Here is an 11485-nt window from a genome sequence, read left to right on the forward strand (position 1 = left end):
ATGTTGTAAACAGTTACTGATTGCATTGTTGCATATCGTAAGTAAATGACAGTTATGAAAAATAAGTATCATTCCTCACAGTATTCGTCAACTGAAGCGACTGTTAAGAAGAATGAATTTACGTCGTCGTGGTGCTTCAAATATCCAAGTGGTCCGGCGAGCAGTACAGGTACATTTACCGCCAATATTCTATTTATACATTGCATAATTATTTCTTTACATTATGATACTATATCATCTGTTTTCACAATGTGAATGAAACATGGTATAAAGGTCGCACGCAGTCGTGTTAACGGTCCTGAAATCAGTAAGACACAGGTAATTGTATCCATGTGAGTTCCGCATTCAAGTTTCTATTTGAAATATTATAAAACTGAACTAATTAAGAAACAATATTTTTATCAGTGCTGTCACATCAAGTACATCGTTTTACAGTTACTTTTCATTGTTGCAGGAAGAACTAAATGGCAGTGGTGCGTATCTCGGATGTAGGTCAATGCGGTCGCGGCTGCAGTCGTCGTATGGCCTATCAGTACCAAGGTATGCAGCAAAATGTTAAAACTTGAATTTGGAATACCTTGAAATTGCACAAGAAGTTAAACATAAATCTCAGGTACATCAACTACCCGATATCGATATCGTTTAATAACGATCATGTCCCTTCCACTGATTTTCCCACATAGAACTTGAGATAGATAATGAAACCAGTTAACCTGCCTGATCTGGTTTATACTAATATTTAAATCTATGCAAAACGCTTTCCACAACACTGCATCACAAGGGGTATTATTGATAATCACCATGAATTTATATATAAAATCATAGCATAAATGTCTTTATTGGAATAAGTGAATATGGCACTCTCTAGGGAGGGTTAAGGAAAATGGATGTTTTATAATAAAATATCATGTGCTTTTGCATTGGTCTTTTCGGGGAGGGGGGCATTGGGTTGTGAAGAAACTACAAACACATGAAGAGGGTCAACCGCAAAAATGAATGGCATTTAGGCTTGGTCATTATTTTCACTTCATTATCAAAACCTTTCTTCAACTAGTGTTGTATACTGACTTGATATTTGGCGAATATATCTTGTGTATGAAATCCTAATGTTACTTTATATTGTATTTGGGGTGTAGGTAGCTTAGTGGTTAAAGTGTTCGCTGATGGCCCGTATTGAATTCTCCACATGGGTGCAGTGCTGAAGTACTGAAATAATATGTATGAAAAAATATTGAAAGTTTAGAAATTAAAGTATTGTCGTAGAAGAGTTTCCTATTCCGAGTGAGTGAGAGAGTGAGTGAGTGAGTTTGGCTTTACGCCGCTTTTAGCAATATTCGAGCAATATCACGGCGAGGGACACATGGGCTTCACACATTGTACCCATGTAGGGATTCGAACTTGGGTCTTCGGCGTGACGAGCGGACGCTTTAACCACTAGGCTACCCCACCGCCCCTTTCTATTCCTAACTTAAGGATAATCCAAAGTAATCTGACTTTAAGATTCACCATAAGTGGAATAATATGGCCGCCACACAAATTGTGACAATACTGTTTCGCTGGTCGATTTCTTGACCCATTACCAGGAAACTGTAGAAAATAAACTTGCAAACTTGGAATCCAGTTTGGCTACCAGTCAACAAAGTCGGAGAACAAAATGTTTGGGGCATATGAAGCTGCTGAACTTGCCAAATATGACGGGACCATTATCAAATTATTTCGGTTAAATTGAATAGTTTGTAGTTATATGCCCGAGGTATGGACACTTGCGAAAGGCCTCTTAGCCATTCTGGTTGGGAGTCGTAATCAAAAGAAAAGATATAAAATAGTCAACATCCTGCCCGAGGTCTCGTCAAAAGAAAGGGTCCAATCTGTCACGAGCTGTATCTCCCTTGTCTTAGTCTCAACGGTGTTTGGTATTGCGCGTACCAAGGTTATCTTTCTCCCAACACTCAAGTGCTATGAATGCTAAGCATTACACGACTGCTCCAAGCTAATTCGGGTATCACGTGCCCGCACTTTTAGCTTTTTAGAACAAAAGCGTTTATGCACGGCCAGGGTATGAAACCCTCTACCTTTCACCCTCCTACATCACGGAGGCAGTAAAGATGTGTTGGTTATATTATACATGAGGTGGAAATTGTTCTTTTTTTTAACATAACTTTCTCCCAAACCTTAAATCTTTAAATAAACTTTCAGAGATACAGTCCTCCAGCTTCAGCGTGAGTTAGACCCAGAAGGTGTGGAGATGAGATCTCGCCATCGACTATCAAGGCGTGTCTACACTAACAAAGGACCCAATTATCTCGTCCATATCGACGGCTATGATAAATTAAAACCATTTGGTTTTGCAATTCACGGAGCCATATGCGGGTAAAGAAACTCCGGTACCTAAATCAATGCTTTCTATTCAAGTCCATTCTAGAAGAGTAGATCCATTGGAGATCATTGTCATGTAGTTGTCGTTTTGAGAATACTCTAGTAGTCATTTCCTAAACCGCAAGCCGCACGCAAAGAAACGCATACTTTGGCGGTTAATCTCTCTATCTCTCTCTCTCTCTCTCTCACACACACACATAGAGACAGAGAGAGAGACAGACAGACACACACACACACAAACACACAGACACACACACGCTATATATATATTGTCAGTATTATATTCGTTGAGCTTTTTCAGATTCTCCAGGAGAATATTGTGGCTGGAAGTGTCTAACACGAACAACAATCCATACGTTGTTGCCTCTTACTTTCTGAATTATATTGAAACGGTGAAAGGTAAGTATTCTTCATAAGCATCAGTAATTGTGCAGAATATATGGGAACATTCAACGGTTGTCTTTATTTACATTGTCAATGTATATGTTTCCCTTTAAGGTGCATGTCACCAGAACATTAGGAAAGTTTCTTACTTTATGATGTGTTATTGATGAAGTGGAACATTTTCAGGCGTTACAATCCTGTTTCATGTGTCTGTATTAGAGTATCTGTATGTCAAGATGTGATTCGTCATCTGGCTTGTACTCATGTCAAGATCACATAAAGGTCAGATCACATAAATCATTTGTTATAGATAGGTTAGTTACAGTACAACCAGAAATTATTGAGAATTTGAAGATTGTAATTTTTAAAAAATTTCACTCGTCACTCACGTTTTAAATATGAATATTAGCAGAACATAACTCCAGATTTAAAGACAGGTGAACAGTTAGTATTTTGTCAAATCACCATGATGATGCCCTTAAAAGGGGGGTAACTCTTCACAAACTAATGAAAAATGATTAACGGAGTTGTCTCTCTTGAATGAACCCAAGCACTTGATAGCTGGTCAAGGTTCTTTGTACTAGAATCCAATTAAACATATTCCTAAAATTCTCAATAATTTCTGGTCATACTATACTTCATCATATCGCGATGAAGGTGTTTCATATATCATGTTTCATATATCATTACAGTCGTGAAACAAGTAATGTAGGTATATGCTATATAAATAGCCTATATAATAATAATAATAATAATAGGTAACACTATATCTGAGTTATCATGTAGGTGTCCCACGATGTATCAGAATGGACGCTGGGACTGAAAACGGTGTTATTGAGGACATGCAGAAGGCATTCAGATGGTACCACACAGATGAAATGGCAGGGGAAAATTGTGTCATAATTGCAAGTTCTAATTCAAACCAAGTAAGAAAACCATATCAAAACAATTTCGCAATATTCACCATTTGTGAAACATGAATCAGTTATGCTCAAAACACACTTTTCGTTCATGTGTTCCTAAAACATGCATAATTCAAAACGTCCCTGGGTTAGTCCACAGAACGTACAAGACAGTGAAGAGCTGGAGCTTATAAGATTATGACCGAAGATCAATCCAATGATATCCTGCTGTACCAGTAGCTATCCACGTTCACACCACGTCATTAAGAGTGAGTGAGTGAGTTTAGTTTTAAGCCGCTTTTAGCAATATTTCGAGCGATATCACGGCGGGGGACACCAGAAAGGGGCTTCACATATTGTACCCACATGGGGAATCGAACCAGGGTCTTCGGTGTCACGAGCGAACGCTATAACCACTAGGGAACCGTACCGCCCGAACTTCATTAAGAAGTCATGCTTGTCGTGTTTGGCGACTAACGGGATCGGGTGTCAGACTCGCTCACTTGCTTGATGTTTGTCATCGTATCCCAATTGGGTGGATTGATGCCCATTGTGTCAAGCACTGGATTGTCTGGTCCACACTCGATTATTTACAGACCGCTGTCATATAGCTGGGATATTGCTGAGTGCGGCGTTAAACAACAAACAAACAAACGTTAAGTCGTTATTGCCAGTCAGTGCGGTGATGTCATAACTCCGTGTCTAGGTGTAACCATGTTGCCAAGCGACGTGTCATATTAATTAAAGTAAATTCTTCTGAATATCTTCCTTAGAGTTCTGGAATGACATAAACAAACCGTTTAAGGCACAAGCCTGAAGTACTGATAACTACCTTTACTCATTACAGAGGATAGAAAGATGGTGGAGATCCATGAAGGAAGGTGGCATTGCTTTCTGGATAGACTTATTCAAAGATTTACAAAACACAAATGCAATAAAATTTTTTCTGATGAATTTGAAAGGTATGTACAAAGTATTCTAACGTAAATCATACAACATCATGTATTCACTCCAAGAAATCATTTGGATTAATTGAACCCAGTGCGCACGAGTCATTCACTGGATTACCTATTATTACACTAAGCGTATCTAGTGATATTTAGGTAAATACCAATGTTTTCAAGCTGATTAGTATGACATAGATATGAAGAAGTAAGTATGAATCTGGGGAGTGTTTAGCCACTTCCTTTTGTGTAATCTGTTTAAGTTCATGAAGCTGACACACGTGATATAACTTTAATACTGTTTGGAAACACGGCGTTAAACATATTCAATCTCTCTCTAGACGTGAAGCCTTGGCATCTGTGATAATAGTTTGGTACATAATGCCAAATGCTAATTGTACGAGGAATTTAGAAATTATTCGATTCTGAGTGGTCAGTGAGAGATTTCAAATCACAGTTACACCTCTTTATAGGCCACAAACCCGCGGACAATAATATTCAGAAAAGTACTTCTTTCGTAAACAGAAAGAAGATGGATATCGACTAAGTGATTGTAAATACATATTGTAAAGTTGTTCACTGGTCTCGAGGGGACATGGGCTGATGTACCCCCGATGTTTGTGTGGTGATTGGGGTCGCCAACCCTAAAGTTGAAGGCCATTACCCGAGACCAGTGACGTAGCTACTATTACAAAAATAAGCCCGGGCTTACACATGATTGTTGCTAATAAGGTTGGACAAGTCCTGAATATTATCATATAAAGCTTTGCAACCTATCGGGCTTACACGAAATAAATTGGCTTGCTTCGCGCCTGGAGACGGAAGGTGCCGGAGACAGCTTATTGCCACAGCGCGTCCGTGGAAGCCATTTTGTAAGTATTACCTGCCTGAATCAGGGGTCTACCATATATTTTAGATTTTGGCCTAAATACTACAAAGTGCGATCCGCGGCTTACTCCATTCGTGATTTGATATCGTAGTGTTTGCTGTGATCACCACATTTGTTTATGTTCCCTGAGCCCGAAGGGCGAGGGGAACATAAAGAAACATCGAGGGTACATCAACCCATGGGCCCCTAGGTACCAGTGAACAAAGTGTTTATCTTACCGAACACCTCAATGGTTATTTTGAACTGTTTGAAGCACGGGTATCGGATCATAGAATGAAGTACCAGACAAAAAAAACAAATTTAGAGTTATCTCCCTTCCATCGATTTGCATTCGCAAAACATCGGTAATTTCCGTACAATATTCATACACGATTCAATGTAATTCGAGAGAAAGAATTACTACTACGATGTACCAGATGAGTTCGGCATTCCCAGCAGGGTACATAGAAACTGTTACTCCCTTGTAAGCGGGGTACATTGAAAATAATAGAACATTTATGTGTGGATGCAAGATATATATAGTTTTTAGAACCACAGAGAACTTGGAATTTATCGCTTTTCTATAGCCAAATATCACGTTATATTTTCTGCGTTACAATGAGTTGTATCACGTCATAATAGTTATGCGTGGTGAAGAACGAAACATTGCAAGGCTTGCTCAGGTTTTTGTTGCTTCACCTTTGTAGCTTAGATGCACACGTTTTATGCCTGTCATATTTGCGAGTGGGATTTTACGATGTGAACAAAACATGTTTGTGCAAAGAAGCTTTGTTTTAGGGATACAGAGTTCTACAGACATGGTAGAATGGATATAAACACAGTGTGGTTGATCCTTATAGATCAGTGAGAATTAAACTATTCATAACAATGCCCTGTACCTTAGTTCCACATACAAACATTTTATTGTATTGATTCTGTTTTGCAAGGCACTGTCTCCGATACAGCTGTATGGATGTGATACAAGCTGATCTAAACAGAATAAGGGACGAGTGGAATACACATTTGCCGAGGCGTGTGACCAGTCAGCTGAATGGGAGGCCAGATTTGATGTACAGTATACCAGAAATGTTTGGTACGTTTGAGGAGAGGTTGAGGCCATACTGTGGTCTGATGGTCACAGCACATACAACTTGTAAACTTAAATCTTGTACTTGTAATGCACGGTGTACATCAACCATTTAAACATTGACCTTGAAGTGTTTTTATATCCATTTTTAAGGCTATCGGGAAATATGATTAATATGATGCAACATTGTTATTGTGCATTTCGCAATCCAAGTCGCTAAACTCTATTAGCGAGATGTGAGATTACGGAAGTGAGGAAGTGTTTACCATAATAGTCATCAGCGATGTGTTTTTTATCCTGCTAGCAGTCGTATTATCGGGTTTTTTTCTGTTTCGGTACTCGTGCTGGCATTATTTTCGTTGCGCAGTAACATATATATTCCACTATAATGGCATGTGTGAAACAACATTACCATATATTTACATTGAGCACGTGTTCTTCATGATATTGGTTCAGGATCATATTAATGACCAAAGCATCTTTAGAAGAAACTTCTTCAGTATAAAGTGTTTCGATTTTTGTTTTTAAGAAAATAAAAACAGAACACTATATCCATATAAATAAGAACACAGTTTTATTTGAATGTATACCCGTCATAATGAGTATTTATCTTCCATTCATCGTAGGCACCCGTGATTACAAGTTCCCTGTGTCCCCTGTGGACGTAGCCGACATGTGGCAGTGCTGCACACGCCCTCTTCCAAAAGGTGTATCCAATGAGTTCAAGACTCTGTGCGACGAAATTGTCAGCACAAATGCGCTGAGTCCACCTTCGAACAGCCAAGAATGTTTAGACTTGTTTCACAATCTGACTGCCACATTACCCCAGTAAACCACTTCTGTTAATTGCCATCAGGACTTACATATGTGTGGAGTTATGCAGAAGTTTGTGGAATCAAAATGAAAAAATATAACTCTGTAGTTGCACAATTAATGGACGTTCTATCATTGATACTGTGAAATGGTCATCACAATACGACAAATTACTGGCCCCTACAAAGTCGAAGGAACAAATCAACTGACTATCAACGTGATGAGATATTTTCTCACAAATATGTCTGTCTGTACGCAAGACTATCACAGTTTTCAACTGTTATGGAAACGAAATACGGACTCACGTACAGCCGGAGAGACAAACAGACCATATGCTGACTACATCCCATTGCAGTATAAAAATATGCGGCTTCATGTTAATCACAATTAATGACTATCATGAAATAAATAAAAGTTGGCTCCACCAAGCTGGTCACTTTGGTGTTTGTTAGTTTTGGTAATGATGACTAAACGCTAATACAGAAGAGCCAACAATGGCAAAATACATGTTTGTGATTCAACAACGAAAATGTCAATAAATACAGAAACGTACTAAAAAGCTATGATTACACAATGCCACATAGAAAGTGGCCAAATGTAACCTGTTATATTTGGCATTACACTTTCTCGGTAAAGTCTACAGATTCTAGTACTTTGGTTGGGTTGAGTCTCTCATATTCACGCACCCAATCGCCAGCACACAAAGTCAGCCGCTTAACCCTCTCAACCCAACAAAAGTATTTCACCAAGAAAGTGTAATCCCAGATAGAACATATATGTTACTAAAAGTTGCTGCAGCTTTGGAAGTCGAATAATTTCTGCACATATACTGATGCCAAAACTATGGGAGCGTATTAATGCCACACCCTATAAATATTTCCAACGGTGATAATACTTATAGCTACGTAGATATTACTTTCATCTACGTAGAATATTTATTGTATGATGTTTAAAATATCACCCACTAGTGAATTATCCACTAACAATATAACAATGTAACAATATTTTCTCCAATTAATAATGACTTAATCAATAATCACGATTTTTGTTACTTTCTACCTTGACATGTCTATTGATATACTATCTTAATATTAGATAAAGCAAATCTGAATTTCAATGTGGCCAAGTTGCATATGCATCACACTCACCACATTCCCTTGTAGCCGTAATAAAGAGAGGAGAGTACAAAATCTTCAAACTACAAACAACTATACGTTATTATTACAAAATATATATCACACATAACCTGATTTAAGTCGCAGAAAATTACTGGAATATATTGACTCTTATACTTTTTCTATTCCGGAAATTAGTTTTTTAGGTACATCGTCAATATATGAAGGTGGGAATCCCTCAAACTTAAAATGTACGAAACCAATTCTATAAAGCACTGAGGGTACAATTCTATAGTTTTATATTTGCGCTGATTGTTTGACAATTTGAATTAACCTCTGTATGTTGTAAATAATTGAAAAGGCAAAATGGGCAGAAATGACCAACATGCTTCCAAACATTTAATTGAATTAACAGTAATGTAGTAGTCACCTTTATTTAAAATATAAATGTTTGTATAAATTAGTATCCAACTAGGGGGGGCAACTTCGTAACACAATATTACTGTCTGAGTAATGATGATACGTTTGATCCTAATATCATATAGTACACTCTTCGTACATGTGCATCTAGTACGTAGATGAAAATGTTTACACTGTGTCTCTCATACGCTTCCACACCTAATTCTAATTTCAGAGAAGACATTAAATAGGTAAATATGCAATATCAAAACTTATGAGCATGGTCAAAACAAGGCAAAAACTGAAATATATTGAAAAACATATGAGTTGAATCCTACTACTAAGTGTGTACTATATTGGTGAGAATAGCATGTGATCCACTGTTTACCCACAGACAAACAGGCAACGATATAGTCTTTTGTAACCAAACAAATATACACAAATAACACAAGAATAGATTCACACACTCTGCAAAGTTACAAACTGTGATGAAATACATCCATACAATAGCCATCACATACAAGCTTCTTTAACTAAAAATACGTACAGTGAATGTAATATCCTGGAAAGGTTGTCTTTTCTTTAAAGAAAGCATAACTTAAACTGTAAGACTGTTTCAAGCGTAAAACGACGGCAATAAATCTAACCAACCCGCAGGTGGTACTGCTATGCGAGGGGCGTTCAAAAAGACGTCGGCTTCACCTAGAACATTATACAAATGCAGCTGTTTTTATGCTGTTTTATTTTTTCTACATATCGTCTGTCAACCTCAAAGCAAATTGCTTTTGCCATGATCCCGCCACACGATCCCCGTTTAGTTTGGCTTTTATCTTGGTATCCCCAAAACCAAAACGCAAAATCTGAAATACATGCATCACAAACTACAGGAAACAAAATATAAAAGAAATATTTTGTGTGTCTGAGATAGGCAGAAGTCATTTAGAATCAAACGCAGATATCAAAGTGCATAAAAATGCAATTCCAAACTACAATCGCTTGTTAAAGTGACTTCCCCCTTCATGTTTACTGAAAGGCCTTGTTTTGGAGACACTACCCAACCCCTTTCAGATGACGTAATCATAAGGACATAACATATTCTAATGTTTTCACTTATTTATGCATGATGCGAAGGGTTCAAACTAAATACTGAATGGTCACACAAGTGTCAGCACAATATATATTGTAACCAGTGCGAGCTTCAACTTCTGCACACAACGTTTTTGAAAGATTAAAATGGGTGTGTCCTTTAAAAGCAACACCGTCTATAGTTAAGCTATCAAAATATTTTAATGTTGATTATGACGGGAAGTCATCCAATACTATACTGAACATATCTGATATGATGTTATCTGAGGGCATACCATTATCCAAGAGGTACAAAATGACTGATCGTTTTGCATTTTCTGCTATTGTTTTTTAATATTATACCCCAATATGTTGTGATTACTAATATCTCGTTAACCACATTACCCACATATGTGCAATTTTGGATAGTGCTTTGCTAATGATTCCTTTAAAGGTCACATGCAACGCAAAACACAACTTTGCAGATTCTGATCAGCTTTCGGTATGGACGTACAGTAACAAATTATCAAATTGCAATTTCAACTTATAAAGTTGAAACATAACGTGATGAAAAAACACCCCGCGAAATCGCAGTTCAAACGATTCACTTATTTCACCCAAGGCGCTGGGGTGAAAAGTGGTTTCAACAGCTGTGCTGCGCTGCGCCCATAGCGCATGCGCAGTGATTAAGTTCGCGCGGCTTGAACCGGCATGGCGATTCGTAAAAACACAGCAAGTGATGCGTGCAAGGAATATCGCTGTGGTCGAAGTTGGAGAACAAAGGATGTTTCTTGTGATTACCAGCATCTGCGGTCTGCAGTAATAAAAATACACTGGTCCCACACTTTTTCTTATATGTTTTCACGTCTTGCTTTTTGGGGGTTGGCAGATTTGCAAGCTAGGTTTTCAAGAAAGTGTAGCATTAGAAATACTAATTTCATTGTTAAAAATTGCTCAGCTTGAAAAATGAAATGTTTTAATACATGTTTATAGAAACATAGAAAAATATGTTGATTGTGATAAGCAGTCTCTGTCACAGACAAAACTCAATGTCTGTTTTATTGACACCTATGTGTCTGCCTGCCTGTCTGCTACTCACAATATGCAATACACAACTTCAATCATTGACTACATGCAATTTGAACTTAACACCTATCATGCTTTACACCATAAACAAAATACATTGATTTATGGCTCGTGCACCTGAGTTCTGTCACATTATATAATTAGACAGGCAGGTGTGATACTTAATACACATGACATGTTATTATGTCTGTGGATTGCAAAGAAACTGCATCCATTTTTTCTCAGATGATTGGATCGGACGGAAACCGATGCAAACTCAGATTGTCAGTTTCAAGTCCTGCTTTGTACTTGGACGAACGACAGTTTCCAGCCACGCAGTAGTTCACCATCTCAGTACTTGTTTATTGGATCGAACGCAAATGCAGAAAGCATGTATTTACAAAACGCAACATCTCTATACATTATTCTTTATGGATAACAACTTCTTTTATTGTAAATGCGCATCA

At 37.8% G+C, this 11485-nt stretch overlaps 1 protein-coding gene across 1 annotated transcript; it reads left to right on the plus strand.

Moving 5' to 3' along the window:
* Window positions 1–255: 255 nt before the first annotated feature.
* LOC124261744 lies at window positions 256–6186 on the plus strand. The gene is made up of 7 exons (XM_046696101.1): window positions 256–318; window positions 455–540; window positions 2197–2370; window positions 2678–2775; window positions 3547–3686; window positions 4510–4624; window positions 6182–6186. The coding sequence occupies exons 1-7, from the start codon at window positions 256–258 to the stop codon at window positions 6184–6186; spliced, it is 681 nt and encodes a 226-aa protein (XP_046552057.1).
* The last annotated feature ends 5299 nt before the right edge of the window (window positions 6187–11485 follow it).

Source organism: Haliotis rubra, unplaced genomic scaffold, assembly GCF_003918875.1.
Source record: "Haliotis rubra isolate DU_JTF1 unplaced genomic scaffold, ASM391887v1 Scf807, whole genome shotgun sequence".
In the NCBI taxonomy this organism is placed as follows: Eukaryota; Metazoa; Mollusca; class Gastropoda; order Lepetellida; family Haliotidae; genus Haliotis; species Haliotis rubra.